Here is a 15,000-nt window from a genome sequence, read left to right on the forward strand (position 1 = left end):
AACGGGAACTACAGTACCGGATCGTCGGTGAGCAACCGTACCCGAACGCGTCTGTCAATGCGCCACAGACTCCGGCAGATAGTAAGGCTCCCGAGGGTAACAATCTGGCTCAGGTTCGGATGAAGCTGCCGGAGCCGAAGGAGTTTGCCAAGCATAGCGAATTGCTGTACCCTGCCGCGCACTATGAGCAATTGTTACGGATCTACTTTCGCCTGGACGTTGATCTGGAGCAACACTATCGCAAATGGATCGAGTGCCACGATCACTTCGCTAACAGCGCTCACCGGTTTTATGCTGTACGGCAGCTGGATCAGGATCCGGTTGAGAATCTGTTCAGCTTCATCTGCTCTCAGAACAACCACATCACAAGGTGCGAATGATATACCTCCATATAGCTACATCCGTTCCAGGGACGTGTCTTACACTGCTTCTCTTGTCTCTTCCATTCAAACAGAATCTCGGATCTGGTAGAGAAGCTATGCACGAACTATGGAGACAAGATTTGCGACTTCGAAGGCACCACGTATTGGAACTTTCCCTCAGTCGAGGCCCTGGCGGACGGCGCGGTCGAGGGACGATTGCGTGAGCTTGGATTCGGGTATCGCGCCAAGTACATACAAGGTTCTGCGGCTAAAATCCTATCGCTCGGTGGTCTCGAATGGTTCCGACGCCTAACCGAGCTGGACTACAAGGCGGCCCGTACGGAACTGATCGGATTGCCGGGTATCGGACCGAAGGTGGCCGATTGTGTGTGTTTGATGTCACTGAACCATCTGCAGGCCATCCCGGTCGATACGCACGTCTTTCAGCTGGCAAAGCACTATCTGCACGGGCTCGGTAACAAAACGCAGGCCGTCACCGACAAGCAGTACGTGCTGGTGGCGGATAAATTTCGCGAGATCTACGGCCCGTACGCTGGCTGGGCACAGACCGTGCTGTTCTGTTCCGATTTGCGGCAGTTTAAGGATCGAAACGAAAACAACGCACCACCGGACGATAAGGTACCGGCATCGAAGAAGAAAGCAAAGAACGGGAACTGACGGAAGCGATAGAAAGGGATGGCCATGAGCATAAGGGGCATATCGGCATAATGAGACAGAACAGTATCGTTATCATACACCGCAATTCAAAACGGTATTTGGATGTTGTTTTTTTTATTTCATTATAAACCTCTGCAATGTTAAACTTTAATCTGTTTCATTAGAAAGAACAACTGACACACACACACACAAACATTCCGCTGAGAGAGTCTTTTCTTTGCACTGCACTAGGGCCTGAGAGATCAACAGTCTTCTTCTGCAAGACACTCATGTACCGCTCCGTCCGCTTTTCTTTCGAGGTAAGCTTAAAGCTAAAGCATCTCTTCCCTGTCTACCTATCTGGTTGGTTGGTTGGTTGGTTGGTTGTGCGGCACCGCATCACTTGCGGTGCTTTAAAATACTGCTCCAAATGCTAGGCAAAGGGTACCGCAGGTCACCTCCGCACTGGTATTGGCACTGGCTACCGGCGGTTGCTGCCGCCGCCACCATCGGCCACTGGCTGGTCATGGTTCTGGTTCGTTCGGTGGAGGAAACGGTGCATTCTCCTCGTAGATCATGACCAGCTTGCTGTACTTCATGTTTCGCTTGGTCACTTTGGTTTTGTCCTTTGTGTCGCAGTCATCGCTGCTGCTGCCCGAGGTCGCCTCGCTGAGGGACAGCTTGGCCGAGAGGCCTTCCAGCTCGAGATCGAGATACAGCTGACCGAGCTGATCGTTTACCAGAATGGGCTACCGGGAATAGGGAAACATGGTTCTGTTAGCTAGCTTCTAGAGTTCGTGCGTGCGTGCGCACTTCGATTCGCCGATCGTCCCTTACCTGACTGATCTTTTTGAGCGCCAAACTATCCGAATCCAGCAGCTCCTCGAGCGATCGCTCGTTGATCTGATAGCGATAGATGAGATCCTTCGTCTGGCACACGTTATCCAGCCATGGTGGGTTCGGTCGTCGCTTCGCCCGGCATATGTCTCCGGTCCCCGGACGCACCATACCGTCGGAGTTGCCACCGCGTCCACAGCCTCCTCGGTTCTTGTCCTCCGGTTCATGCCCGGTGTTCGCATTGTTCGAGCTACTTTCCCAGCACATCTCGCTTGAGTCCTTCTTCTCCGTGCCATTGTGGCCACCCTCGGTGGACGAGTTGTCCGTTTTGAGGAAGCTAGAGTAGAAACTGGAGAAGCTGGACTCATCCATATCGTCACTGATCTCGCACAGGCCGACGGTGGCTCTATCGCCCAATAGGCTCGTTCCATGGTCACCACTCTCCGGTCTTTTGTCCGGTGCACCAGTACGATGGCCAACACCACCGGCAGTGTTGGTGGTACCACTGACACCCCTGGTACCGTCACGTCCACCTCCAGCGCCACTGCGGACCCCACCGGCCACCGAACCGGTGTGCTTCTCCAGTACCTCATCCAGTGCACAATCGGCACAGTCCACGTTGGAGATGACCGGCGAATCGGTTAGATCTTTCTTGGAAGACTCGGAAAATGCCTGCAAATGTGTGTAAAAAGATGCAAAAAGTAATAAGGGCTACCGTCAGCGAGAGAACCGATGGCGGTGATCCTTACCCGATTGGCAACGATCGAAGCGGACGCAATGCTACCGAGAGCGGAACCGGGCTCGGCCTTTACGGATGTTGCTTGGGAGGAGGGCCGTTGGAATGGCGTCTGCGATAGGGATCCACTGCCAGCGGACGGTGCAACCGTATGCCGTGCCGGACGTTTACTACCACAAGGACCCACGACGTGCTGGCCACGGTCTTGTCCACCGTTCGTTCCTGGGCCGCCTCCATCGACGGACTGTTGTGTCGTTTCCCGGCTTTGTGGACCAGCAGCACCAGCACCGTTACTACCGCCACCACCACCACCACCACCACCACCACCACCAGCAGCAGCGGATCGCAGGGTGCCACTGCCCGGTGGTCCCGATTGGACGCCAGCATTTCCACCCGTTCCCACCACTACCGAGCAGCCGCCATTCGTTTGCTGTTGATCGCACTGTCCTGTCTGGCGCTGCTGACGCTGTAGCTGTGGTTGCTGCTGTTGCTGCTGCTGCTGCTGTTGCTGCTGTTGCTGCTGTTGTTGCTGTTGTTGTTGCTGCTGCTGCTGCTGCTGTTGTTGATGTTGCTGTTGGTGCTGAGCAGGTTAATGTAAAGGAGAGAAACGTAATGTGAGGATTATTATTTGACCTCGCTTGGTGTGTGTGAGTGTGTTTGTATGTGTATGTAGGGCATGCAGGATGGCAAAACTCTTGGACTCTGGCGTCACATATAGATAGGACCGACACAGGAGCGGTTAGGCTCATGCTTTAGCGATGAATCTTCCTTGAAGGCTTCTTCGGCACTTTGGCGACCTAAAAGTATTCGGAGGCTTCGGACCGATCATCAGTGTAATAGTAACGGGGATGGGGGCGGGGGATCTATGTAGAGCGATCTTCTCGGAAGAAACCGGAGGACTCTCTTACCGATAGAGTCCCCATTTATCCCTCGCTCTCTCTCTCTCTCTCTTTCTCTCTGTCTCTCTCCCACAAGCACCACAAGGGGCCGATCGGATTGTTTTTACCTCATGATACGGTCTACGAGAACCACGGAATTTCCTCTGTCGCTCAGCCATCACGCCCAGTTGCCGCCTTTAGGTGACTTGGTGATGGTGGTGGTGGTGGTGGTGGTGGTAGTATGTTGCGTATGAGTTGTTGTAGGTGATGTAGGTGTATAGGTGTAATGGATCGGCAATGGTGGCGGGGCGATGGATGGCCGGGCGTACTCCCTCTCACCCACTCTGTCTACCAAGATGATGCTCCGATGACTGCACTTACGTTTCGCGTGTCACACGGCGGTGGCAACGGTTGATACGGCATCGCGTGGTACATCATCGGAGGGTACAGCATCGATTGCTGGTAAAGCTGCGGATGCGGATACATGAGACCGGCGGCCATGTAGGGTACTGGGACGGTGGCATTGAGCCGGGGCAGCTCAGCGACGGCAGCTGCTGCCGCTGCAGCTACGGCCGCCGGTTGCGGTGTAGTTGCAGCTGCGGCTGCTGCCGCCGCTGCCGCTGCCGCTGCTGCTGCTGTGGGAATGTAGTAGAGCGTCGGGAAGATACTGTGCGAGGGTACGAAGCTCGTCGTACCGATACCGGCCGATGCCTGCATCGAAGTCACACTGACACTGAACGGTGGCCATAGGTCACCGGTACGGCCACCAGCTAACGAGCTGTACGCCAACTGGGATGGTGCTTGGGTGGAAAACCCAGTAGCTCCCAGTCGGTGTAGAGCTGAGCCAGCAACGGATTCTGATAAATACCCAGCACTATGCGTGGGCTGGGATTGAGATTGTTGCAGCAATTGGGGCATCAACTGTTGCTGCTGTTGCTGCTGCTGCTGCTGTTGCTGCAGGATCGGAATCGAAGATTGATGCTGATGCATGGATGAAGGATGAAGTAGGCCATGGGCAGAGAGCTGCTGCCGTGGTTGCTGTGATAGCAGCTGATGATGGTGCTGCTGCTGCTGCTGCTGCTGCTGCTGTTGTTGCTGCTGCTGTTGCTGTTGTATGAGCAACTGTTGCTGTAAAGCTTGTGAGGCAACAGGTCCCTTCTGATGCTGCTGCTGCTGCTGCTGCTGCTGGAGTCCAGTGCCGCCAGTACCAGTGGCCGAAGGGTCCGCATTGTGCTGATGTTTGATCGTTTTATGCGGATCCCCCTCCCAGGAGTGTGATGAACCGCGCTTTACGCCATGCGGAACCGGCACCGCCGCATAGCCTTTGTCCGGCGGACCCTTCTTGTTCTTCTCCGTACCCCGTGCGACCATTCGGGCTTCCCGGTGCTTCTTCAGCATCACCTTCTGCATGTCCTCGTTGTGCTTGTCCAGCAGTTCCTCCGTCAGGGTGGGCGGCTGAAAGCTACCACCACCGCTCGAGGTCCCCGTTCCCGTTCCGCCCGTGTTGCTGGTCGTGTTGGTCGTGCTGTCCATCTGGGCGTTACTTTCGGAGCTAAAGTTCCCAGCCGAACCACCACTACCGCCGCCACCGCTCGCACTGAAGCGTTGGTTTGGGCTGACGTGCGTCTGCTCGTCGATCGTCTCCGTGTTGGTACCACCGGAGGAGTCCATTTTGAGCGGTTCCTCGATGTTCATCGCTGGGCGGCTGTCAAAAAAACGCTGCAAATTTTCGTTATAGTTCAGCTGATTATAGCTCGGCGGTGTCTCCGACGAGCTCTTGCTGTCGAAGTACTCGTGATGGGGTGAGATCTCACCCAGCATCACCGAGTCTCGCTCGGAGAAGGTAAAGTCGGACTCGTTCAGTAGGTTCAGCTTAAGCTCCGGCTGTGCCACCTCATCCATCAGTTCCTCCATGAAGGAGGCGAGCGCTTTGCAGCGCTTCGATACTTCTTGCTTCACCATATCGGATGGTTTGGCTACCGGTTCCTTCAGTATGCGCAGTATCTGCTCCTCGATCATCTTCGCCTCCTTCAGCACCTCGTCCGGAAATTGGTTCTGATTTTGGCAGTAAAACCCGGACGCAAATACGTCCGCGGTCGACGGTCCCTGCAGGATCCGATGACTTCCGATCACAAACTCCAGCTCCCGGGACCAGGGATTCACGAAGCTGGTCCACTCGGTACTCAGCACAATGTAGGAACCATTGTTAACGAGAAAGCGGTACGGTTGACCAACGAACGAGGCACCCGCGGTCTGTCCCTTCACCATTACCGTTTCGTAGGTTTTGCGCAGAATCGGCATATCGTCCGGGTGGTACAGCTCCATGATCGACCGGCCCAGTATGTCCTGCGGTAGATAACCGATCGATTCCACCGAATTACCATCGACGTAGCTCAGCACACCGGAGGTCGTGTGCCGGGTACTGAACTTGAGCTCGCGCTCACACAACGACTCATTCGGTTCCCGGTAGATGCTCTTCACCGGTGTGGCCGAGATGATGAGCAGGATGCTGCGCCCACTGACGAGATCCGTATTCTCGACCGGTGCCTCCCGGAACGTCAGCACCAACCGGTACGGTTCGTAGTTAACCGTCGTCTTCGTCACACCGAATCCGGCCGACTTGAGGCCCCGGTACTTGCGCAGCATCACGTAGAGCGAGTTTTTCTGGTCCTTCTGGCCACTCTTGGACTCACCGAGCGGTACCACCACCTTGGACGTGATCTGGCTGGCAAAGGTGGCCCGATCCTTCGGGTGCACGAAATCGATGAACGATCGACCGAGCCACATATCCTTGGGAAACCCGAGACTGTGGGTGATGCTCGGTGTCGTGAACAGGACGACGCCATCATGCATGGAAATGACGCAACAGAATCCATCCTCGACGTCCGGTTTGTTGGTGCGCGGAGTGTTCGATTGTTGTTGTTGCTGTTGTTGTTGCTGTTGTTGCTGCTGTTGCTGTTGCTGCTGCTGCTGCTGCTGATGTTGCTGTTGGGCTTGTTGTTGTTGCTGCTGTTGTTGTTGTTGCGGCGGATGCAGCTGAAGTGATGGTGGTTGCAGATGAGTTCCTTGCCCCTGTCGCTGCTGTTGATGATGATGATGGTGGTGGTGATGATGGTGATGATGGTTATCCTGGGCTGTATCTTGCACCTGCACGGTTGGATGATGTTGTAGCGTCGTGTGCTGTTGCTGAGCGGACTGATGTGACTGATGATGGCTCGATTCCTGTTGCTTCAGCTGTTCTCCAAGCGCTTCACGCATCAGCAGTCCAGCTCCGGGAAGCTCCGTTGAAGCTCGCTTGCCTGTTTGCATCGAATCAGTGGCACCAGCACGTACACCGGCCCCGCAGCAATTACCGAGACCATCGTCGCCGGCAGTGATCGAGCGAACGATTGACGCTACACCGGCTGGTAGTGGAGCCGGTCCTGGTAGTACGCTATGAGCGAGTTTCTTCTGCAACTCAAAGCGATCGGCACGCGATTGTCCCGTCTTCGATGTCTGCATACCATTCTCCTTAGCTGTTGGGGCGAGATCATACAACAGGAATCAACAACGGTTGCCGACGGCGACGGAGGGTCGTCGAAGAGTATTTACCTTTTTCCTCATCTGACGGTCTGGCGGTAATCTGGTCAGCATCAGAGCTGCATTCCTGATTGGTTCCGTGGCCAGTTATCTCATTCACCTCACCGGATCCGTTCGGGTCTCCGATGTCATCATTTCCAGTTGCACCGGAACCACTGCACAGCTCTGTGTTGTTGCTGCTGCTGGTTGGTCCGGAAGCGGAACCCCCGGCTGAACCGGTAATACCCGATGCGACGGTCGCTGTCGTATGGTCTCCTTCTGCGAAGTTACATCCCTGGTCTCCTCCGCCATTGTTGGAGAGCGTTGAACCAGTGGATGGTGTTGTGGTAGCGCCGGCAACACCGCCAACCGTAACCGAAGTAGTTGCCGTGGCGTTCGTGTTGCCATCCGTCGATGTCTTCAGTTTCTTCTTCTTGCGATCCTTATCCTTTGTGCGTTTAATCGCGGGTTGCGGTACCGGGGGGATGCTGCTCGCTTGGGTCGAGGCTTTGCCACCGTAGCCACTGCTACCGGACGAGTTGCTACCGCTGTGACGCGATTTCGAGCTTCCACTAGTCGTGGAGAGGATGGATAGAAGAAGGAAAACGCGTTATTAAATTAGCGCTAGGAAGGATGATGAACCAAATGACAAAAGGCGAATAGTCGATCGGTTGTGGCGCTTATCTGGACAGCTTATCAAGAGTGTTAAGCTGAATTTCTCTTCAATGTTTTTGCTAAGTGATGTTGAATAAAGCTCGATTACAAAGCAGAGGAGCACGGAAAGTAGTTGCGATAAAACTGCGGAAGTTGTTAAAAATGAAAATCCTATCAAACATTTCTATACTCTCGATGAATGACCTCAAGCTCCAAGCATTTCACGACCTCGAACATCGATTCACGATCGCCCTTGATTCCCAGTGTTCGGTGTCGTTGACGGTAATAATTTTCTCTGTCCCATTTTTGATGTCCTGTTGACTACAAAGTTCCAATTCCAGCTTTGGCTAATTATTTGAACACTAAGCAGGACCGGTTTCATAGCTCAACTTACCTCCTCTGTGACTGACTGTTGCTGCAGCTGTTGGAGTAAGCGGAATCGGACACCTTCGTATTGTGCGTCGATTCAGCACCCTCCATGGTTTCCATTCCCGTGGTCGACATTTTTTGTTTGTTACAGATCTACCTGCTCTTCGTCCTGTTGCAAAAAACCTGCTAGTGCAAAGGCGGTTGCTTCAAAGTTTCTGACCCCGTCGGGTGGGGACATTCACTTGTGGTGGGAGTTGCTTTGAATTCTCCCAAACACCGAATAACGCGATCACGTGGATATGACACGTTTGCCACGGTGAGAATTGTACTTTCACTTCACTTCCTCTTGGTCGTTTCTTTAGTGTGTTCTTTGAAGGAAACTATTCCGGTTCACGATACAGCATCCACAGATGACCTGTAGAAACAAACACTCGAGAGAATGAAACCGTAGACGGAAACGGAAAGGTTAGTCAACTATTTCTAGACACAGACGATTCACGTTGCACGCTCACGGGACCACGGTGGTGTTCTGGAGCTTCACGTCAACGAGATGTCCTTTCTTTGATGAAAAACTAACATCCGGTTCTCCTCGAGTGAAGCCTCTTGGAACTACTTTGGAACAAAACTTTGGTCAAAAATCTCTGCCACAATACACTTCAAACCTACTGAAGGCCAAAGAATGTTCACTAGAGTGCCCGGCGTAACACACACGTGGACTGCACCGTGATGTGCAATTGGCGAGACGATTTCTGGATAAGTACCGACAATGATCCCTCCTTCCTACCGACGCATCTCCGAGCGATAAGGTTTTGTTTGCTTTATGCAATCGTAAATGGTGTTTTAGCTTTGTGTACACAACACAACAGCACCGAAGGATGGTTTTAGTATACGACGGTAGTTTCACTTGCATCACAAGAGTAAAACACACTAACCACACTGTCCTCAACAACTGAATGTTTCATTTACTGTCGACACTAACACCATGGAGTATGGTATGCGTTGTTAGTGCACTCGGTTTGTCTCGAGCCACTCGTTCCATTCTCTGTGTTGGCGTGATCGCGCCAAACGCACACTCATCAGCACTCTAGAAGCCGATCGCGCATCTCACATGTCGCTGCATGTGCACGGTGTTGAATATCATTATAGCCGGCAAGCGGAAAGGGCTCGAGGTGGTACCGTGAGAAGCTGTGGCCTCTAAATAGCGTGATGTGCAACACCGGGAGGGTTACATCGCTTATGAGCATCACGCTGGACGAAGGATTGCTACAGACGGAGAACATTTCATTTCACAAAGCGTCGAATCACTTAGAATTGGATCATTCACGGTATAGAGATACTAATCGAGGCCATGTCTAGCTTAAAATTACTTCACTATCAGACACTATCTATTGCTAGAGCTTGGCTTACAATTTACGAAAATATTTGCCGCAATTAATCGCATTTCAAACACAAACTTCACTGTCCTATAGTAGTAGTAGTAGAGTGACAACCGCATAAACTGATAACTTGGTTGTAGGTTTGGTATAATAATCACTTGCTAGCCACTTCCCAGGAGCACTAACGAGCACTCCAAACCGGTCGGCATACGGGCGAATACTGAGGTTGCCGAACAGTCGCTGACTGGTGCATAGCGGTTAGTGTCGATGTCGTGCGGCCACCGACGACGACTACTAACACGCCGCTGGAACGTGGCTGCTTGCACTGCACTTCCACTTTCCTGTCTCTGTCACGTACACTCTCGCGTGGTACAACAGCACTCCTATGCTCTTTCTCCTTCACTCGCGCTGCTTGGAAGGGTGTTGGTTTTTTTGTTTTGATGCTCATCGACTCCCTCACGCCCATTACTACCACCGCCAGGCGTAAAGTCACATGTTGCCCCACGAGAGTTTCGTAACGCGCCACAGCCGCAGCCCCATTGAGAACGGCTTCTTCTGTAACTTGGCCCGAAGATCGTTGTACCCTGCTCCTCAACCTACACCCTTCCTCTCATCCAGGGTCTCTGGGTTGTATGCATTCCGTTCTAATCGTTTCATCGATGCCTTCGCAGGCGATTGATGAACATCGAAATCTCGGTTCGCGCGCGCTAGAATGAACTTCTATTTAAACCTACTGCTGTGGTTGCCGCTGAGAGGAAAGCTGAAAGCGTTACGAGCACCGGGATTCGGTTACTTAAACCACTTTCGGGTTGTTTCCGCTAAAGCACTCCCACATCTTTTGTTGTTCTCGCATTGTTTGGCCGGAAGATGGTGTTGTTATTGTTGTTGAATGCTTTTCATAAAAGGCCTCGGCCAAGTGTTATCAAGCGCAGAAATAGATTTAACCCTGGAGAATGGTAAAGCATACACACAGACACGCATGCACTATAAACTAAGGGGCTGCTCTTATGTGACCACCCACATTCGAGGGGGATGCAGTTACGACGCGATGGGTCTGTTTCTGATTGACGTCGAAAGGATCCGTTTCCGAGCTACTTCAAGAACTTTAACAACAGGTGGAGGAAAATGAATTCGCTATTTTAAGATGGGATGGTTCGGTCGTAGAGGGCATTATTTTGAGTCCAGTTAATGTACTGCTTAATAATCATGTACAGAAGTACACGTTTTGCGTCTTCCATTACATTAGATTGCATCTGTTATTCGCAACAAAGTATGCTGTATGTGTGTGCGTAACGAATGAGCAACCAGGCGCCTCCAGGATACCCGCCTTCTAAGGGCCAATGGCATACAAATCATACAAAATATTACTTTTCAGCTGAGCAAACAAGATTACGATAATGAAGCTAAAGCACTGCATAAGCAACAGGACACACCATCCATGTAGCATTCGCCTTCACAATCTAAGGAGTTTTCTCCGGCCGGCTTTTTGCCGTTAATACTACCATACCGAAGGGCCAGTATCCGGTGGCTCTGTCCTTTTTTCTTTCTTTCTCTTTTTTGCTTATTTTGTGTCTTGTTTTGCTTGCGTTAGGTAAGGAGGCGTTGGTTGGGAAACGTGCCAATGCACGTTATGCAGCATGGTGCTGGGTTCACCAATTGATCCCTGGCCCAGAGACCAGCCGGCCGGCTGGTCGGTTGTAAGGTGAGCTATGGTTACCGAACCGTAATCGAAGGGATAGCATGGTGTGCCTCGTGCAGCAAATCATGTGCTGGCATAATCAATGATTACTTGCCAGAATCGGTTATTCTGATTTTCTGAGAAATCGTTTTTTTTATCAATCATGGAGTACTCTGCGCCATTGGAGTAGTCGAACACTATTAAATGATTATTACTATTATGTCCAATATCGACAAAGTTGCAATTCAAAATATGTCTTCACTTTGTTCAATCATTCGCTAGGTTGCAGTCAACTTAGCAGCCCAGAATTCATAAATACGACTGTCAGATAGCCGTTTCAGCCGTTTGTTCTCTGTTCTGTTGGCCATTCTTCCACAAGCCCTGTCCGGCTGGTGGGCGGACCGATCGGTGCAGAGGTGATGTCCCTCTGTCATGATCTAATGGTATGCAAGAAGCATGCGATGTCTGCTCATTTGAATTGCAACCACCGCGAGGCTTCGGTAGCTAGGCATTGCTTACGATGAGGCTGCCCAGGGATTCATCGGTAGGGAACAAGAATAGCCAGCTCAATTGTAGCAACACATATGTTTTAAACCCGTGCAGTCGGTTCTCGAAGATTCTTCAAGAGCCAACTATCACGTTTTATATTCTTTCAAGATTTCGTGATCATAAGTAGCACAAAACGAACTCCATTGCAATGTCCCAGATAGTTTCACTAGTATTAGCTTCTGATAGATGCATGCTGGGATTAAACTACCTTATCGATGTAGCTGATCCATGGCTACAGTGGCTAATAAGCCTACTGCGTTCTGTACCTACCGTCAGCAATCCGATATGTTTCTTCTGTCACGACAATAGCACCTACTTTATGTGTAAGATCGATCCAAAGTAGAGTTAATTATCTGTTTGGTTTGATTTCAGGCAAACAAACGATACATTAACATTAATCGCTATCATGTACCACAGTTCACAATATTTAAAACACAAAAATGAAATAAATCAGTTACACTTCCCAACACATTTTTCGAAGAACTAGCTACAGCACCATTCACATACACACACGAACACGGTATTCACCTTTTCACCGATGTGCTGCTAGCGGATCTAATCACGAATTCGAATCCTTTCCGGACGAACAGCAAACACGGAATGATTTGCGTGTTGTGGGATCATGTAGAAAATGAATCTCATGGCCAGCCGGTGGCCTGGCGAGCGAACTTCGCACGAAGTTCATCCGAAGCCACTGCTCCTGTCCGAACGTGGGGTTGGGGCGAACTCCGAGCCATTTGGTTGGTACTCAGCGCTGCTTGCTACAAGTTAAATGTTTGAAATTCAACGCCACCCTAGAGCTGTGTGCCTATGATGGTAGTGTGACCAGGTTGGTAAACATGCTGACTCAAAGGAAAGAAAACGGATACAGTACCGCTCAGGTCGCATGGTTGTCTATTCGTTACGTATTGCTTCACGGTTTCGGCTCGGAATTAATGCTGTTATGCCGTGCCGCTGACTGCTGCTGGGGGTTTTGTTCGAGTTCCGAATGGAAGGAGGAGGAAGTAAGGCTTCATGGTGGCCTGAGGGGTGAGAAGAAGGCTGGAAAATTGTGTCGCGATTCACGTCTGGTGCAACGTGACCGAAAATGTGCCCCAGCCCCACCATGGCAGCCAGTCAGTCAGTTAATATCAACCGCTCAATACCTATGTGTGCGGCATGTTTCTTTATGTCTGTGAACAGCCCTTGCACTGCCAGGAGGCCGGGGTTTCTTTCTTCGTGTACGTTGGTATGGAAAGTACATTGATTTTGCTTTTTAAGCTATTAAACATTCCCACATAATATTGACCTTTGCGGTTGGGCTGGCTGTTATATCATCGAGTCAGGATATGGTTAAAGCTACCTTGTTTGCCTTAAATTATATCATTGCTCAATTGTTTTTGATGGATTCAGTGATTGCAATCACGTTGGTTATGTAAATTTCATTAATTTCTTTCCTACCTACTTCAAATCGGATATCAACCAATCGAGCGAATTTAGCGAAATAAAAATGAAACGCAGATGACACCTTTATCGCATTGTTTCAAAAGTTGAGTTTTTATTTTGTTTATTTTCCCATTCGCACGCCTATGGTTTGCCCACTTGTGTATTCCTTCCAATGTTCAATGTGTCCCTTTAATTCGGTGAAATCATATCACGTATCACACATACAATTAGGTTGCCCTTTCATTCCTAAATTCCCATATTCCTAGATCCTATCCCCTCTCCATGATCTGCTAAACTTCCAGTTTCAATCCTACGATAGGATCCGCTCGATGGCCTCGCTTGATGTTAGGGAGGGCCTGCTGGCCGATTCCACGGGCCATTCGCTCGATATCGAATATCTTAGTCTATGCCTCTTTCTGTTCCTTTCTTTGCAAAAATCGCTATTCAAACTAATCATTCCGCAGTGAAGAAATCCAAGGAAAGAATATAGCAAAATAGGCGAAGGCTTATAACTCCCCAAGCTCCTTAACTTACGAATACAGAATCGTCTTAATAGAATATTACGGACTAAAGTACTTCCTGACAAGCTGCTAGCTCATACAGTATACCCTTCTCCCATTTACCTTCATACTTCGTGTAAGCAACTGATAGTAAAATATGGGCTTAGGCTCTATGCATCAGAATGCTGAGTAAATAATCAAGAACATCAAAACCTGCTCCCTGCTCTTCTCTCTCCCATCGTTTCTTTTCCTTCGTGCTCACCAATTGATTGTTACAAAAATAATATCACGTGTATTTGCGGTTGCTTCTGGAGAGACGAATCAACGAAAAAGGAAGTGTTTATATAAAAACGAAAACTGTGGACCTCCAAACGGACGTCCTTCTCACTATCTTGACACTGCATGAATACTGAAGCCACCGGATTGGATGTAACATCGTCGTCGGCCTCGGTGTCTCGAATGGCTACCTCTACCTCCGAGCTACGGTTAGCCGATTCGATTGATAGGTTTCTGAAGAGTTAGTGAGTCAGAGTTCGAGAATCGACGCCCCACGAATTACGAACTCCTCATGGTTTACAATTGTATCTTCTCTCCAAGAGTTCTCGAGTGTAGTGTGTGTATTATGCGGTCCTCCTTGTTTCTGTTTTTGCTTTTTCTCCCCCCATGCCTAATTGCTAAACTAAAGTTTCACCCTAAACTACATGGAAACACCACCAAATCAGCACCGTTTCCTGATATCAATCGGGATCCCACCCTAGCCTAGCCTTCATTACTCGCTACTTACTTCTCCACTAAGTGATGGTGATGGGCCATCGGATGGTTCTACGAACCGACCGATTTTTGGTTTTAAATTTCGTTTCACAATTTGTTTATTAAATTTCGCTCCCTCGCTCCCAATTAGTTCTATCTCGATTTTGATCAATAATGTACCGGGCTACGGACTGGCAGCTAGCCTGCATGCAAACACGCATTCGCTTCCCTCGTTTCACTTTGTTCCATCCATCACCAAGCACATCTCCCGTCGTGTTTTTAGCAACATATTTTAAAGTTTACCAATTCATCACTTGCTGTTCGGAAAACTCACTGCTCACGGATAACTGAACAGTTTGGACAGAAAGAGCCTCAACTTCGTCGATGTGCAATGCACCTCGTTCCTATCCGAACATCCTCATCACTCTCTGTTAGCCACTTATTGATACTGTTCTGTTGTGTGTCTTGTTTGCCGGATTCAAAAAACTTTCTATCCTTTCCATCCTTTAGACTCTCTTAGCTGTACGGTCGCCACCGGCGAAGCCTGGACTACTAAAGTGGATGTTTCCCGACCACACGGGGAGAGACTATACGAGAGGGGTTTCGTTATATAGGGACAAGAGCCTATTTCTGTCTACTGGTGCCACTATTGCTGCCGCTGCCGATGCCGC

At 50.2% G+C, this 15,000-nt stretch overlaps 3 protein-coding genes across 10 annotated transcripts in view; 1 reads left to right on the forward strand and 2 right to left on the reverse strand.

The window, feature by feature from the left end:
- The window catches only part of LOC125950888 (N-glycosylase/DNA lyase), a 1,418-nt gene extending 335 nt beyond the window's left edge, over nucleotides 1-1,083 (forward strand). The window contains exons 2-3 of the mRNA XM_049679268.1: nucleotides 1-370; nucleotides 455-1,083. The exon at nucleotides 1-370 is cut by the window's left edge and continues 101 nt beyond it. Of these exons, the coding sequence (XP_049535225.1) occupies nucleotides 1-370; nucleotides 455-1,040 (956 nt within the window). The 3' untranslated portion in view covers nucleotides 1,041-1,083. The remainder of the gene's footprint in view (nucleotides 371-454) is intronic.
- A 58-nt stretch (nucleotides 1,084-1,141) lies between these two features.
- Nucleotides 1,142-9,755, reverse strand: LOC125950862 (uncharacterized). 6 transcript variants are annotated; one of them, XM_049679226.1, is made up of 7 exons: nucleotides 9,542-9,755; nucleotides 8,077-8,466; nucleotides 7,062-7,600; nucleotides 3,852-6,985; nucleotides 2,606-3,172; nucleotides 1,857-2,528; nucleotides 1,142-1,768 (listed from the first exon to the last, which is right to left on the reverse strand). In XM_049679226.1, the coding sequence occupies exons 2-7, from the start codon at nucleotides 8,184-8,186 to the stop codon at nucleotides 1,544-1,546; spliced, it is 5,247 nt and encodes a 1,748-aa protein (XP_049535183.1). In that variant the 5' UTR covers nucleotides 8,187-8,466; nucleotides 9,542-9,755; the 3' UTR covers nucleotides 1,142-1,543. The 6 variants fall into 6 exon arrangements, with proteins under 6 accessions (XP_049535183.1, XP_049535182.1, XP_049535180.1 ...); XM_049679225.1 differs by having other exon boundaries at nucleotides 9,506-9,755; XM_049679223.1 differs by having other exon boundaries at nucleotides 9,459-9,755.
- A 3,416-nt stretch (nucleotides 9,756-13,171) lies between these two features.
- LOC125950865 (ATP-binding cassette sub-family G member 1-like) overlaps nucleotides 13,172-15,000 on the reverse strand; it is a 27,094-nt gene continuing 25,265 nt past the window's right edge. For all 3 annotated transcript variants that reach the window (XM_049679229.1, XM_049679231.1, XM_049679232.1), the window contains one exon: nucleotides 13,172-15,000. This exon is cut by the window's right edge and continues 1,256 nt beyond it. The gene's annotated coding sequence lies outside the window, so the exon portion shown is untranslated.

Source organism: Anopheles darlingi, chromosome 2, assembly GCF_943734745.1.
Source record: "Anopheles darlingi chromosome 2, idAnoDarlMG_H_01, whole genome shotgun sequence".
NCBI lineage: Eukaryota > Metazoa > Arthropoda > Insecta > Diptera > Culicidae > Anopheles > Anopheles darlingi.